This window comes from Meleagris gallopavo, chromosome 6 (assembly GCF_905368555.1).
Source record: "Meleagris gallopavo chromosome 6, MGAL_WU_HG_1.1, whole genome shotgun sequence".
NCBI classification, from domain to species: domain Eukaryota; kingdom Metazoa; phylum Chordata; class Aves; order Galliformes; family Phasianidae; genus Meleagris; species Meleagris gallopavo.
In genome coordinates, this window is record NC_139409.1 from 14286142 (window position 1) to 14302617 (window position 16476).

The 16476-nt window shown below is 38.6% G+C and overlaps 1 protein-coding gene across 4 annotated transcripts in view; it reads right to left on the reverse strand.

The window, feature by feature from the left end:
- Nucleotides 1-16476, reverse strand: part of ZEB1 (zinc finger E-box binding homeobox 1) — a 105659-nt gene that overhangs the window by 13270 nt on the left and 75913 nt on the right. For 3 of the 4 annotated variants that reach the window (XM_085227121.1, XM_085227123.1, XM_085227124.1), the window contains exons 2-4: nt 6939-7139; nt 3128-3190; nt 2327-2488 (exon numbers count right to left, since the gene is read on the reverse strand). In XM_085227121.1, coding sequence (XP_085083247.1) covers nt 2327-2488; nt 3128-3190; nt 6939-7139 — 426 coding nt within the window. The remainder of the gene's footprint in view (nt 1-2326; nt 2489-3127; nt 3191-6938; nt 7140-16476) is intronic. The other variant, XM_085227122.1, reaches the window with a different exon arrangement.

Here is a 16476-nt window from a genome sequence, read left to right on the forward strand (position 1 = left end):
AATCTCTGTAGGCCTGGTTAGCCCTACCACTGGCAACCCTGAAATCGTGTTCACAAAATAAGTCTAGCACTGCAACTCTTAATGGTCACCCTATTTCCAGATCCTGAGGAATGAGCGGTATTTTTAGGCTGCAGAGAATGATTTACTTGTCTCTCAACACAAAATTGTAAGAGAAAGGAGAACAGAAACACAGCTGATACTCTTTATAGTTATGCAGGAGAAGCAGATGAGTGACAGAAGGAAAAGATATCAGATGTGATGCCATAAATATGATTCTAATACAACTATGGGATTTATTCTATTGGCTTCTGTGAAGTTACTTCTGTACCAGCAAAAAGTGAAATCAGATTGAAGCTGAATATTAATTTGACAGGAATATTTCTCAGAAGTCATCATTTATGAAGCTTTAACTCCATTTTTTCTTATCAGCATTTAGTAATATATAGTAATATATAGTAATTTATTCCATGCTAGGAAGGATTTTTTTTTCTGAGATTTAAAAAACATTTTACTTTATAGATTAATGGAAAAAGTGCTTACAAAAATGCAGAGTTCACAATACTGGATCAAACTATCTGTTTATGAGGTCTGATAACATCCAGTGACCATGCTTCAAGGGAAATGGAAAGCAAATTTTGCAACAAAGCATCTATCCATTGTGCTGAGTGACAGCATGAGAGGAAAGTGGAGCATCTGCACAGATTACTACTTTATAATCTGAATCGTGAGGTGCAAACTGGAGTACAGATTGTCATTTGAAGTTGCTGAAGTATAAGCAATTATTAATACTGATAAAATTAACCAGTAGTTTCTGAAGTACTTCTGAATCATCTATCTTCGTGACATCTTCCAGCAGTTACTGCCATAGATTGCATATGTGCTCTATACAGCAGCAATCCCTATCTGTGTGGAATTTCCTGCCATTTTCACTGAACACACCAATGTTTTTGCAACAGTGGAGAGTCAGACCAGTTTTCTTTATTAGGTAAAAACAACAACTTTTCTGTCACACAGGATCTTTTTCCTTCCTTATGGGAACAAGCTGGTAACACTCAGACTTCACTATTTTTGTGCTGTTCTAACCAGTTCAGTTTCTGTTTCTCCAAGACTAAGTAAAATGAACACATGCTCATGTGTGGATACGGCATGCTTCCCTCCAGTTCATTTTTTACATCTACAATTCAATTCACATGACATAAGGAATACCACATATCAGCACAAATACAAGTCAGTAGAAATGTCACAAGCACAACTTAAATTCTGTTTCTATTGGAGCAAATGCCAAAATGGCAGAGGTTTCACAAAGCCCAGTGTTAAATACTCTGATGCTCTGTCACCTCACTTGTCCCTCTTCTGCTATGGAGGAATCTACCTTTACCAAATATCACTACATTTCTGGCATTTTCTCTTACAAATTATTAAAACACTGAGCATCATTGTTCAGCATTGTGACTTTCAGAGCACTTCAATCTGAACCTACAGAGATAGGTACAATTTCAATTATTAATGCTAAAGTGTTTTTTTAATGATTGCATGGAAATCATTGCAAGTCTGTAAAACTAACCTGACAAGCTGTGCCACTGCAACCACAGATTAAAATTTTAAAAAACTTTAAAATGCTACTGTTAAGAATATATCTTAATTGAATTTTATGAAACGTGAAGTAAATCACAGAACATTGGAAATTCACATCCTACTTACGTAACATATAGGCAGGTACTCAGGTTACATTTCTTAAATATATTCTTTTTTATTACTAAAATGTATAATAACGTAAGAACTCTGAGAGACTGGGACAAATTTGTCAGCAACACCCCTTTCACTGCTCTCCCTTAGACTCCAGTAAACTAATACACCCACAATGACATCTTTTGTTCAAATAGGTACATTTTTAATGAACAACTGGATCATAACATCTCCAAACCATTTATGTAGGGTGTTATTTTCAATTAAGTGTTTCATGAGGAATTAACTAAGAACAAAAACAAGTCATAATAAAATAAAAACTTTCTTATTTCAATACGAAACGATATTTTCAAAGTCTACTGGAAAGGCTTCCATTAAGAATCATACAAATATTTTTGTATAAGTAATGTTTCAATTTTCTCTATTGTTTTTTTTTTGGGAAAATAACCCCAATAGATTTACGAGAGCTTAATTTTACTTCCCACTACCATTTAGGTACTCATACAACTGACTCCCAGTGCATGTCTTGCATCACAAAATCAAGTATCATGTGCTGTTGTCTTTCAAAATATATCAGAACTTTGGGGTCAAGTGCTTAACATAATTTATTTTGAATGAACTGAACTGGTGGCATATTTACCATTTTCATCCTGACCACTAGCTTCTGGTGTGCCTTGTCTCTGGTCCTCCTCAGGTGCTTCAGGGTAAATAACAGCTGTATCTTCTTGTTGAAGGAATTCTTCAACATTAGGGTCATGGTTCTGTTCATTTTCTGCATCAGAATCACATTCATCTTCTTTTACTGGGATCAAAAAACCAACATATAATATGTCAAATGAAAACATTAAAAAAAATTGGAAAAGAGATCAATAACTCATATTTCCAAATCAACCTCTGTCCAAGGATTTCACAGCTCCTTACGAATACTAGCATAGGTCCTTTAAGGTATAGGAACATGCAAAGTTTTAACACAGAGAAACAGACGCATAATGACAATTAAAAAAAAATTACTAAAAGCACAGTTTGCATTCTTTGCAAACTTTGCAAAAATGCATTCTTTAACTCAGTGCATTTTTGCACCTTATGTTTATCTCTCCTAAAATTCTTAAATGCAGCACGTATAACAATTTAGGCCTTGTAGTTTGAAGACAGTTTAACATTTTGCTTCCTACATTTGAAAAAGTCTGTCCTGGTTTGATTCTGGAAGATCCACACTTCATTTTGCTTTCTGTATAATCAGTACAAGTAGAGGAGTGGAAAAGAAGATAAGCACCAGCCTACGTTTATTTTTGGTGTATTCCTTATTAATTTTAAACACTACCTACTGGCCCGTAGTTGTATTCTACCAATAAGACCAGTGTTATTCTCTCTTTTGTTCTCATCGCTGAAGCTTTGGCAGACAAGCTGTAAGAACAAGGAACACAGATAAACAAATAAATACCTGTACATCCAACTTCATCTGACTGAGCTTCAGGCCCCAGGATTTCCTTTGTTTCTTTTCCTGCTGAAATATTACATTTCAGAAAAAGAACAACAAATATTCAAAAAAACAAACCAGACCAAAACAAAACAAAAAAAAGCCCCAAACCAACACCCTCAAACAACAACAACAACAACAACAACAAAACACAATAAAACACATACACACAATAATGTAATGTATTTGAGGAGCTATTTCTACAGCATTTTTTTCCACTTCTCTAATTGCATTAAAGGATAACATACTTTCAAAAATATGGATTCCACATTACTCCAGCATAATTGGTTGAACCACAGAGATATTTCACAGTGAAAGAAATTAAATTTTCAAAGGAAACCATACTACACACTAGCCATTAAGGCATTATTTGAAGACAGGTAAAGACAGGTAAAGACTAGGACAGTGTGTTTCTCCAGCAAATACGGAATGAGCTATTTAAATGCAGCTAACTGATACACTAGAACATCATTTCCAGAAAACAGAGTACCATAAAAATATTAAATTTACTTCATTTTTTTTCAATTAGCAATTTTTGGAAACAGTTGATGATCTGCAGGTCATGTCTGCAAAGCTGCACACTGCTTCCCCTTTCTTTAGAGAAACACAGAATGGCTTAGGAGTGTATAGTGAAATGGTAACATTTTTTTCACTCTTTTATTTATTAGTATATTATTTTACTGTATGTAAATACAATAGCAGCCAATAGCAGTCAATACTTTATTTTGGAGGTGGTATGTGCTTCAGAGCTATAATGCAAAGAAAGACCCTTACGTGATTTAAGATGCTAGAATATATGACTGCCAGGATCCAAAATGCCAATTGTTTTATTTTTATTTACATTAGTTCACTCTAATTCAGTGCAGGGAAAATTTTTGGCATGTCTAGTCACAACTGCAGAATGAGCCAAATACAGGAAAAGCCAATTTCTCCTTTATACATGAGATGAGAAATCCTAGGTCAAGTTTGATATCCCAGATGCAAATGGTTTCCTTAAAGGAAAAGACTCTCGGTTTGGTCTACTTTTACAAAACCTACCATACTTAAAAAGGGAAGGGGGGGAGCTCTATCTGCAGATATTCACAAACAAAAGAAAAAAGGTAAAAAGGAAACTGTATGACATAAATCTTTCATTGATTCGAATTAGTATCTGAAAAAAAACCTCACCACAGTACATAAAATATTAGTCAATACCTGACTGTGAAGTAATTGTATTTTTGGCTCCTGATACCACAAGCTTTGTTCAGAATATGTATGGCAGTTGAATGCAGGCAATGAAAATTCAAATCCAAAATTTCATTTCTTAAAAATATTTATGATACCAACTACACTATTTTTCTTCCTAAAAAGGTTTGTGATTTTTCCCCATTATGAAATAGGTTATGAGGCACAGAGCTACTATCTGTAAGTTATTACCCATAGGGGCTTAAATTACAGTGTATCTAGCAAGTTCCATTCTACTGCTGGCAAGCAGCAGAGGGGCTGAGCAAGCTCCTTGCACTGGGTGGGAGTACGGACACTCAGCCACACTCTTATGCATCTCTACAGCACCTGGTAGAGCCATTGAATTAGATCTAGTCAGCCACTCAGAAACCACAACCAGGTTGGCTTCTTTAAGGCCACTGAGCATTGCCTGGCCCTGCCACAGCCACCTCAGCATGGCAGCACTACTTGGCTCTGCTCTGTGCAGCATCAGCCCATTTCTCATGAACTGCTCCATGGGACTTCCAGAGTTAAATGCTAATTTCCAGGTCACAGGCACCAAGCATTACACTACCACAATGTCACAAGCTGACTATAAAGATCCAGAGTTCGATAAGATAACTCAGCAGAAAAATAGAAAATTTGGTTGTAAGTAGAAAACTTGACCAAGTTGATGCCACGAACATTTAACTTCCCCTCAAATGTAATTAATACAAAATAGTGCAGCAGCCTTCACCAGCAATCCACCACTGAGAGAACACAATCTATCTTACTGTACACAAGCTCAACCTAATGTGTTATATGTTAAAGTTATTTTGAATTCCAGAAGGACCTTATACGTAAAACATAATTCCACTAGTTTTGAAAGGTTATTTCACTGTTGGCACAATATTTTTAACTGTTCAATTTTTCAAATCTATCTTAGTTCCAGGCCTGAGATCTCTAGATTTCCTAAATACTCAAATACATAACTAATATTTTTTTCAAGTTTATTAACATACTAAATCAATAGGGTTTGACATGTCCTTTCTTAATTGTAGCACAGGGTTTAGTTTAACCTAAAGCAAAAAGAGCTCACATCATAGGATCACTGCACACATGAATGCTGGCACCCCGCCAGCAACTGGTGCCGGATACACGTGGTTCACTTCTTCAAATCTGTGTGACTGCTTCAGTTAAACCTCTGGAGATACACACCTTATATTTAAACCACCTGTTCTGAAGGTCTTGTAGAAGTTCAGTTAGAATGACTGGAAACGGAAGGAAACTAATCTGATAAAGAGATGTTACGTGTGTTCCTATTCTTGTGCGCTTGCGAACTGAATAAATGTGTAAAAAAACCCATTCTGTCAAGTCCAACTACAGCTAGGAACTTTCAGTACTAAGTAGTACTGAGTACTAAGAACTAATCCAGTGATGAAAAACAACTTAGTAAAACTGCCACAGTGTATGTTTACTAAAGACAATTGCCACTCACAGTGACAGTGTCAGCATTGCACAGACACTACCACAGCACTCTCCCTTTGAGATGAAGATCACGTATTCAATACCCTACTCTTAGGATTTCTAATGTACAACCAAGACTGATGATGTGATTTTCAGCTTGCACCTTTCTTTCTATGAAAGCCATAAAAAAGTAAATAGAGTTTTACCATGGCAAATCAAAGCTCCATGAAACATAATTTAGCGTTCATTTTTCTCACACAGCCTTTGCCAGAAGTTCAAACAATCTATTTCAAAAAACCTTACTATCAGATAAAAAAATCCTCTTGGCTGCTACAAAAGAGGCTTCAGAACTCGTAATTTTTACATAAGAAATTTACAGTAATTTTAGTAAGCCTGTAAGCAATCATCTGTCTGATGGAAGCCTGGCTGAGTAACCAATGACCAAGGCAGAGAGAATACCATTTGATTCTCACTACACAATTACAGTAGTGTTTGGTTCAAATGCTTCATTTTAGTCAACAAATCTTAATTAAAATGGCACATTTGAAATAGGAAGTCAAAAAAGATGTCATTACATATCTGGAGCTCTGAGACTCTCCAGAGGCAGCCACAGGTAAGATACTGGGTGTAACCATCAGCAGGTGTAGCCCTGAGAAATGTTTGGTCCACATCTGAGTCCAGACTCAGTCCATACCCCAGGCTTCCTACACACGTTTGGCTGCGTCAAGAAATAGTCTCCATGCAGCCCATTTTTATGTAACTGCAGGAGAACAAAGATTTTGCAGAACTAAGAAAATCATCTACCTAATAGTTTAGCTTCAAGTTCCACATTTCACAGCACACCTTGGCAAGAGCAGCTACGTAAAAGCTGGACCACATTTAGATGTGAGGTCACACAATTATTCTTAAGTCACAAGTTTTAGCAAAGTGGATACTAAAGAATTGTGGCTGGAACTGAGGCACACATAGGGCTATATCTCATACACTGAATTAAGAAAATAAAGTATAACGCAATAATTGCATGTTTATCAGTTCTAATCATTTCAGTAACAAAGTAACAAAAAATTCTATTGATTCCTCTTAGAAACACTGCTCTACAGAGAGTCATCAGTGAAAATGAACGTACCTTCATCTTCCCAGCAGCTGTTTGTGCTCCCTTCCCTTTCACTGTTTTCTGGTAACACTGTGTGGTCTGTTGGCAAGTCATCTTCTGGCACGCTTGCATCACAATCTGCTGCATCAGTTATACTTTCTTCTTCCACTATATGCAATTTATCTTCGTCATCTGAATCTGAATTTGCTTCTATCACGTTATTGTAATTGGTGACTGTGGATAGACAAAAAGCGAAATACTGATCAATATACTCTTAATTTACTGCACAAAACTCCAAAGCTTTCAGTACTGTAGCCAGACACTATATCTAGGACATCTCTATGGAGTCACATCATTAATTCTTTTTTCCCTATGTGGACGGCAGCAGCACGAAAGCAATCTGGACATAATGGCGGCACAGGAGAAGGCACCTGCAGGCTGCTGGGCTTCTGCCATGGCCAGGAACCAGGAGACTGCTGCACACGCGGTCCAGAATGAGGTTGCACCAGGCCATTCCGATATGGATGACAGAAGGATGCTATACGCTTCCTTTAAGTACATTACAGTGTACTCTATGAAATACTTGATAGGAGCACTAAATGGGAACAACAAGGATACGGCACTCAGAAGTACTAAAGTGCTCCTGCTCTGGGCTAAAGTGCTCTTGCAGATACACCTAGAGCACGCTGGAGGCTCAGCAGTACAGACATGAATGTGAAAATCTCTGAGGTGACTTAGGATAACATTTCCAGCTCTCTGCCATAAAAAGGTAATAGCTATTCCTTGTCATCACGGACATCATACATTAAGAATCTTGCAGACACACAATCACATAATGATACATACATATTCCTGACATATAGAAGCAGATTGTTACTAAAATAGCCTTAATCTATGAGCACAAAAGATCAGCAATGACAATTTCAACTTAAACAGTACAGATTATGTATTAAGAAAAAATATATTCTCACTACCTGTTGAAATCTGTTGAAAGTTCAAAAACTATTAAACATTTACGTAATCTCTATATTAATTCTCCACTGTCAAGTTTGAACTTCCTACTGAAATGCTTCAAAATACAGTTTAATAGAGAGATTATAGTAATCAATGACCAAACCAGAAGAGTTCCCTGGCTGCGGGAGCCCTTTGGTGGTTGCAGAATTGCACACAGCCACAGGACTCTGCACCACCTGCCTACTGGCACTGTCAGCACACCGCAAGACAGACTGATTGTCTCATGTGAACACTGCTTATTAATGTAGATAAATGGGAAACTCAACTCCAGCTCTTCTGAAGTTAGTTCTTTCTTTCTCTTTTTTCATAGATACTCTAGTAATTTGAAAATGCATTTAAGCAGGGAAAGTGAGTAATATTATGAATGGACAAGCTGCTATCTCATTTCCTCCCCATTTCAGAGAAAAAAAAATGTCCCAACTCAAATATGCATAAGCATGACAAAAGAGCCTTTTGAATCTAAAATAATCATGTTTCCATATTTTATACATGTAGCATTATTTGAAAAATGTAGTATGTGCCATAATTCATGGTATCAAGCTATTCTAAGGCACAAATTTAGATAAAATTGCCTAAATACTAGTATTTGACCCACTTCTATCAATAAATTGATTCTCATTTAATATCCTATAACAAATCCTCCAAAGTAAAATAGGTATTGAGGTAATATAGTGTGAAAGGTAAGACATGCATAGGTACCGTCACCGCAGCAGAAGAGATTTATCAATTTCCTTGCCTGAAAAGCAGTAAATGCAAGTTTTAAAAAGGTCAAGAATAGACAAAAAATACAAGGAGGACATGGAAAAATCTTTTTGTCCAGTTGGCAGTGGTGCTTACATGTAGAGGACTGTGAATACAAAACCCCGACATACAGACTTTTGCCACAGGCAAAAGATATAAATAACAGTAGAGATCAAAATTCACACACAATATATATACAGATATATAGGCAAATGTTCAGATTTCAGCTATGCAGATAACTAATTCCTCAATTATTTTTTTTAATTTCCTTGTTTGGTTTGGTAAATTAAGTAGAACTCCTTCTATTAGGTTTAAAGTATTCTGTCTGCAGGGAAGATGAAAATCAAATCAGAATGAGGGCACGCTGTGACTGCAGCCCAGCGCTGCTAGGATCCGGCCTCCTCGTCTCAGAGCACAACGACCCTACACGTTCTTTTTAGTCCCATCAGCCAGCGGTGCTCCCAAAGCCTCCTTTACAGGAAGCATGCCAGAATTAGAGTCCTCATTATATGTTTGGTATTTCCCTCCGAGGCATTCAGCACAAATGCTTTAAAGCATTTAATTAATTTTGCCGTAGCTGGGCGATGGTGTTTCCATTTTACAGACAAGAAACTGACTACTTAAAACTGAGAGGATTCTGTCAGCAATTCTGCAATTACCACGTCAGTGTAAGGCCTCTGGGTTCTCACTTTGCAGAAGACTTCACGTTCCTATAGCAATTCACATGTCCAAAGCACAGGGGTGCTCAGCCCAGATGCTGTACTCAGAGTCCAGGCAGGTGGGGTGGCACCTGGGAACAGATCACCTCCAGAATACGGGACCTTCCCAAACCACCTAACTGCTCCGTGAAAGAGCGAGAATGAAATCCAGCTTCTCAGTGGTGCCTTCAGACCCTCAGAGGGCCTGCTTTTGACTGCTGCAGCCCTCTACTTGAATTACCGTGCTTCGCAGCAATTAAGGCAAGGGTTCTGGAGACAAGGGCTTCCTTTAATAAACATCTCTGATTCATTCTCCGGGCACCATTCCTCTTGTGAAAAATTTATGTGATCACATAATTAAAGATCTTATCATTATGCATACATGCAAGGGACAAATTAAAATCCTTTGAACAGTCTCCATTCTGACATTTTCCAACTTTTTGTGAATGCTTGACTTTCAAAGTCAAGCGTTTGATTTCAAAGAATGCATTAATAGAAATGATGGCTTAAAAACAATCAAACTCTGTAATTTTATGTATTTTTAGCTAATTGAAATTAAAACCCCATTACGTTGTAGCACACTGATGCATGCATGGCATTCTCTCCCTGAAGGGCAGAGAGCTTTGCAGAGAGATCTTGACAAACTGGATGGCTGGGCAGTCACCAGCCACGTGATATTAAACAAGAGCAAGTGTTGGATTCTGCATCTGGGATGGGGCAGCCCTGGACATACGCAGACTGGAGGATGAGAGGCTGGAGAGCAGCCCCGTGGAAAGGAGTCTGGGGGCTCTGGTTGATGGCAAGGTAATTGTGAGCCAGCAGTGTGCCCTGGCAGCCAAAGGGCCACCTGCGCCCTGGGGTGCACCAAGCCCAGCTCTGCCAGCAGATGAGGGAGGGGTTGTCCTGTTCTGTGGCTTTATCTCAAGCACTGGGTGCAGTCTGGGCAGCATCGCATCAAAAGGACATAAAATTATTAGAGAGCATCCAAAGGAGGGCTGCAAAAATGGGGAAAGATCTGGAGGGAAAGACATGTGAGGAATGGCTGAGGGCCCTTAAGTAAATATCAATTATTATATCATTACTACTTCTGTAACAAAGATGAAACAATCGTTGAAAACACATGAAAAATACATCTGATGAAGCATAATTTTTTTTTGTTGATTAATTTCTTGCTACACTATCCTGATTCTTGAACCATAAAGAAGTGTCTGTGGTTGAAGCTTTCATTGCTCCTTCTTCATTTTTATTGCAAACAACTGCAAAATGGATTGCAGAAAATGAGCTTTGCTTTCTGTATTTTTAGAGTCCTGAATGCTGAAACACACGTGATGTTGCATCGTTCTCATTAAAAAAGAAATATGTTCAAATGGAATACTGTTTAAGTTGCTTAAATAGAGAAACATATTATTTGACTGGTTGAATGCAGCTATGAAATCACAATACACATTTGTAGTCAAATTCAAACATGGTACTTGAATGGAAAATAATCTTTAGTTCTCTGATTTAAAACTCACGTTCATAGGAAATTTAAGGAGAAGACCAGCATTGCAGTCATTAAAAATTATAGGACTTGCAGTGATGAAAGCCTATAGGACTCACTGTTTCCACAGCAAGTATTATATTGGAAGATTCCCTTAAATGGCAAGTATAGCTGGCAGTAGGAACCTAGCCACCACTCACTAGATCAGAATTACTAGACAACATGAGTATTAACAGTTAGTTTACTCTACCATTCCCAACAAGAAGAATGCCCCAGTTAAGTCAATAACATTCTAATTCTGATAGGAATTTATATATATCAACAAGAAAAAAACGTATGTGGTGGAATACATACAGGAACACTTTGAAATGAGGTGGCAATGGCATGGAATTGCACTAATAAACAGAAATGAATCCATAATCTCTAATCTGCATTACCTGGACATGGAAGCTAACAGAGAGAAGGGCCTTGCCATTACAATTCTTTATTTGTACTCACGAGTGGTCACTATATCAATACAGAGTATGGTCCGACATTCTTACTACCCACCTTTTGTATACTTCATGCTTAATCTGAAATTCTACATGTTTCCATAGGGAAAAAAAGCAAAACAACAAGTTCTTTGGGATTTGAGAAATAACACAATCAACCTACATTTATTAAATGAGATGAACACTTGCAGTCAACACACTTAAGTTGCATGGGCTCAGTATCTCAACACTGAAAAGGCTGAAGATCCAGAACAACTTGTGAACGATTCTGATCTTTTACAAATCCCTACTTCTAAAAGCTCTTTCAAGTCTAATAATAAATTTTGAAAACTTGCTCCAGAGCGCTGTTAGAAAAGAAACCTTTGATTCTACAAACTGGAACAGTTCCTGCGCTGTTTGAAGGGCATTCTTGGTTCATGGATTACTGCTCTGACGGCACACAATAATCAATTAGAGACCATTCACTGTCTACCAGTTCAACTGAAAATCTGCACTTATACGTTCTTTTGCTTCAGCCTTAAAAATATTTAAAGTGAAATATACTGCAAAGGCAGAAACCTGATAATTTAGCATGCAGTATTTGGGGGTATGCTATTAAGTTTATTACTATTGCTAAATGAAATGCTGTACTTTTATCATTTTGCTGATAAGCTGCCCAGTGTCTTTAGCACAGTTAGATATTTCTGTTGTCACATTTTTCCAGCCAGTTTAATACACAAATTCAAAATTAAAAAGTGCCTTTGATACAATAATACATACAGAACCTTGTTAGCATCTGAGTAGAAACATGTGGAAAAGCTTAAGGAAAGGGATGTTGATGCCTTTTGATTAATTCTCCACCCTTTACAACAGTTATTGTCTATGGAATTCCTAAACAAGACATTGACTTCATGCCCATCAGCCTCATTTTTTATCAATTTATCTAGTCACTTTTTAAATTCACAAAAATGTTTGCACCCGCAACATTCTAAGGCAAGCAGCTCCACAGCTGTGTGCTTCCTTGCACAGCCCTTCTTTTGTGAGTTCCTGTCTACTGTTACTCATAGAGAACCTGTTCATCATTTCTGTGTACCTCCCTGGAGCTTCTTCTGTTTTGCTGCATCCTTGTTCACATGGGGCAGATGACTGCATGCAGTATCCAGGATGCAGATGCATATAGGAACAGCAGGAGAACAATACGCTGTTTTCTTCTCCAACCTTTGTCCAACGATGCAAGTAAAATGCTAGGACAGTGCACCCCACAGCACCCTCCACTTACACTGTTTTATCTATGTAGATTTTTTTTGCCATACAACCAGCTGGTTATTTAGAAACATTGCCATTACCTTCCAAACAAGTGCAGGATCCCCTTGGTGGAATTATTCACTGCTTCCCAGCCCTGCCCCAGCCTCCCTTGGGCAGCAGGGAGACTTCCTGCAGCACTGGGACAGGCACTAGTGTAGCAGAGAGCAGCGGGAGCTGCACAAAACATCACCTGGGCAGCTTATGCAGCAGTAAAAAGAATTTAAAATGAGATCTCGTTATGTGGAAAGTGTGAGGAAAATGTATTATGCCATTAATAAAATCACTCAAGGAAAACTACAAAAAATAAAAAATAAAAAATAAAATAGCTAGATTAGATTCTTAGATAATCATTTTAAAATTTAATTTGAAAACCTACTTGCAATTTTCAGAAAAGTCATTCTGCTTTTAAAACACACTGCATATGTGCTATAGCTGTGGAGAACAGAACTGTATGATATATATAAAGGGTGAGTCACTGCTTATTTATATACATACACACACATGTGAGCTGCCCGCACAGGAAAAAGGGAACTGGCTTCAGTTCCTTCCTCTGCCTGCAGGGATCAAACTTACATCTCCCACATGTGTTTACATAAATATATGAATATTTATACAAACGTAAGACTAAATATTTACACCTACTAAGCACAATTCTTGTTTAACTAATACAAATCCGTTTCAAGACATTTTTACACTGCATAAGTGAATGCCAATTCCCACTCAAATACAGCCTGGCACACACATTTTGAGTGAATATTCTGATGAAATAGAAACCATAAAATCTGATGCACTTCATGTGCACTGTTGTACAGAAATCATCCCAAGACACATGTACTGAATTATTTGGTCTTTGGTCAATTCAAGGAAAGTTTAACACAGACTTTGCAATGAGACCACATACTGCTACATTCTCTACTGTGCACTACTGGGTGGGCTGGGCTATGCCTACATGACACATGTTAAAGTCAATGGTGTAAATACAAACTTCTGTTTGCCAATTTTAAATCACGGATTTCAAATCAGACAGTACTTGAAGTTACAAATCCAAAGCTCTGTGTTCAATTTCTTTATCGACCTGGTAAAACCTGGAGCAAAGCCTGATGATGTGAGTACAGACAGTTCTGCAGCATCATGCTAAATGGCCGCAGCCTTGGCACCAGGCTCTGCGATGACATAAGCTGCACTTGGAGCAAATCTGGCAATATATTCCAGCCTCGGCGATTACATTTTTGCTGCTTGCCTTTGTTAATCTGATCACTGGTCAGACGTAGAGTTTCCTCAGTCCCATAGGCACAACTACATCAGAACAGGGCAGCTGGGTAGCACATTGCTCAGAAGCCCAGCAGCAGCTGAAGTTTGTCCTAGCGAGGTGGATGAATGCCAGGAGCAGTGACCAGGCAGTGCTGCTGCCTCATCTGCCGCCCCTGGAATGGGGTTTCAGCCAACGCCCTACTTTGCCCATGACTAACATGAACTCTAGGCACAAATATTCCCTATATCCTCAGCTATTCAGCTACATACTTAAGGCATTAGATTTTACTTTATCATTTCTGGGATGCTGTGCCCAACACTGAATCAGGGAATGGATCTGAAAAGGAGTCCCATTGACTGTACAGGCTTTGTAGGAATCTCTGCTGGTTCTGCTGGCCAGGGCAGCAAGGCTGCACCCATGTGAGCAGGCAGGGAGGGGTAACACAGACATAAATAGATGGTGAGCTTGCTTCCATGTGGTCGCTCAACAAAACTAGTTCTCCTCTGGTCTTGGGCTGATTGCTAGTGGCTACAACACACCTAAGAGTGCTCCCAAATCAATGCACAGTGAGAGCAATAAGTGCCAGCCTGATCTGAACTAAGACCCTGAAGGGTGTGCATCTGCAGCCAGACATCTCTGGAAGGACACACAGTTCTGTCTGCAGAGGCTCCAGGATAAAAATTTCTATTAATCATCCTTTATAACATCAATTAAATGAGACTGGCACCAAAATCTATACCACCTGTAGAGGGAAGGGACCTTTTGGGACATCTGTTTTTCTCCTCTCTACTACAAGCAGCCAGACCATGTACTCTTTCACAGTTTAATTATTGAAGGGATTAAGCACATTCTTGACAGACCCAGCAGGATGTGACAACACTGAAAGATGTGTATGGTCCTTCCACGTACCACTGCAGCCAAGAGTTTGTGGTGACAGGTGCCAGCCACAACCAGTAATAACCTTATACTGGAGTTAAAGATGGTTGAGAACATGTGACAAGTTCTATGAATTAAAGTCTGTCCTCAAAAATAGTCTAGATCTGTAGTGCCAATGCACAGCCTTCCAGGAAAGCTGAACACAGCTGGCAATGGTGTAGGGAACCTGCTTTGGCAGGGGGGTTGGAATTGATGATCTCTGGAGGCCCCTTCCAACCCCTACAATTCTGTGAACCTCTGGATACCAGAAGGAGGTTGGTGCAGATGACATGGGTGCCAGCAAGGATCCAAATCGCTCAGCACTGCATGAGAGTAAAGATGTATAGATGGCAATGGAGCTCTGAAACTGGTACCAAGTTGCTACATGCAGTAGACACAGTTCAGAAAGGTTACTCTGTGATATGCAGGCTGACCTCTCAGCATTTAGTACAGAGAGCAGCTGGGTCATCCAGCGGCGGTGCTTCTGGGGTCCCCATACAGTTTTAGCTATCCTGAGCAGATAGACAAATATTGCAAGTATTCAGTTTTGGTCCAATGATAATCTTAAAATACAGGAGAACAATGTTTATGTATGTATACATACTCAGTTATAATAATCTAAAATTAGATTTGGAAATGTACACCTCTACCTATACCATCATAAAAAAAAATTTTGATTTTGAAATGTTTGACTTATTAGGGCTACTTTGGAAAAGCGACTGAAGAAATGTAATTTTCAGCCCATTGCTTTCAGTCTTTACATTACTCTGCAGTTCTCCTGCTAAAAACAGAAGCTTTACAGTTTTGCAAAATGAAGACTTTTGGCGAGACAGAGGGACATGCCATGCTAATTTCTCTATTGTATCTTCAAATGATGGTCCCTTCTCTAATGAAGAAGCTAACTACTGAACAAGTAGTCTCTCCCCATTGTCTCTGAATTCATGTAAATTCTACATGCAAATAAGAAAATTCTAAGTAGCAGCATAATTTGAAAAATTTGAAAATACTACAAGGTGCTTATGGGTTTGGAAATAGTAGAAAGGTCGCAAAAGAAAAAAATTAAAATTCAGAAATGAGAAAGACAAAGGTACATGAGAAAGTTAACTGTATCCCTTGCCTGTTACCTCCATTGTATAAGACAAGGCTGGAGAGGTTTCCACAAATGGGAACTAAAATCCGTACAATTCTGTGTTGTCCAGTTCTCCTGTCAGGAAGTTTTACTGAAGCTTAAAGTAAATTTAATACTTTAAATCACAGAATCATTCGATCAGTAGAATAAAATATCAATCATTCTATGACTCTATGATTCTAATACTTTAAGCATTCACAAAAACTTACAGTAGAGAACAGCAATAATCAGATTATTCTTCCTCCTCCCTCCCAGCATTTTTTTTTTTTTCAATCTCTGGGAGATAAAAGCACCCAATAACTTCAATGCAGCTTCCGACAGTAGGCAGGAGTGCCTTAGTTCCTTTCTTTCACTCTCACCTCCCCAGTTCACCCCAGGTAAGTTCACCTTTACATTTCCAGTGCTGGTTTCATAGCCCACCGCCTTACTCAGAAGGTTGGAAAGAAGAATCCCCCCATCTGCCTGCTGTCTCTCCCAGCTGGGTACAGCACAATGCCTCGATGCTTTATGGCCCCAGAGGTAACCAAGCATGGTGAGCACTGAAGCTCAGCACATACAGATGTACAG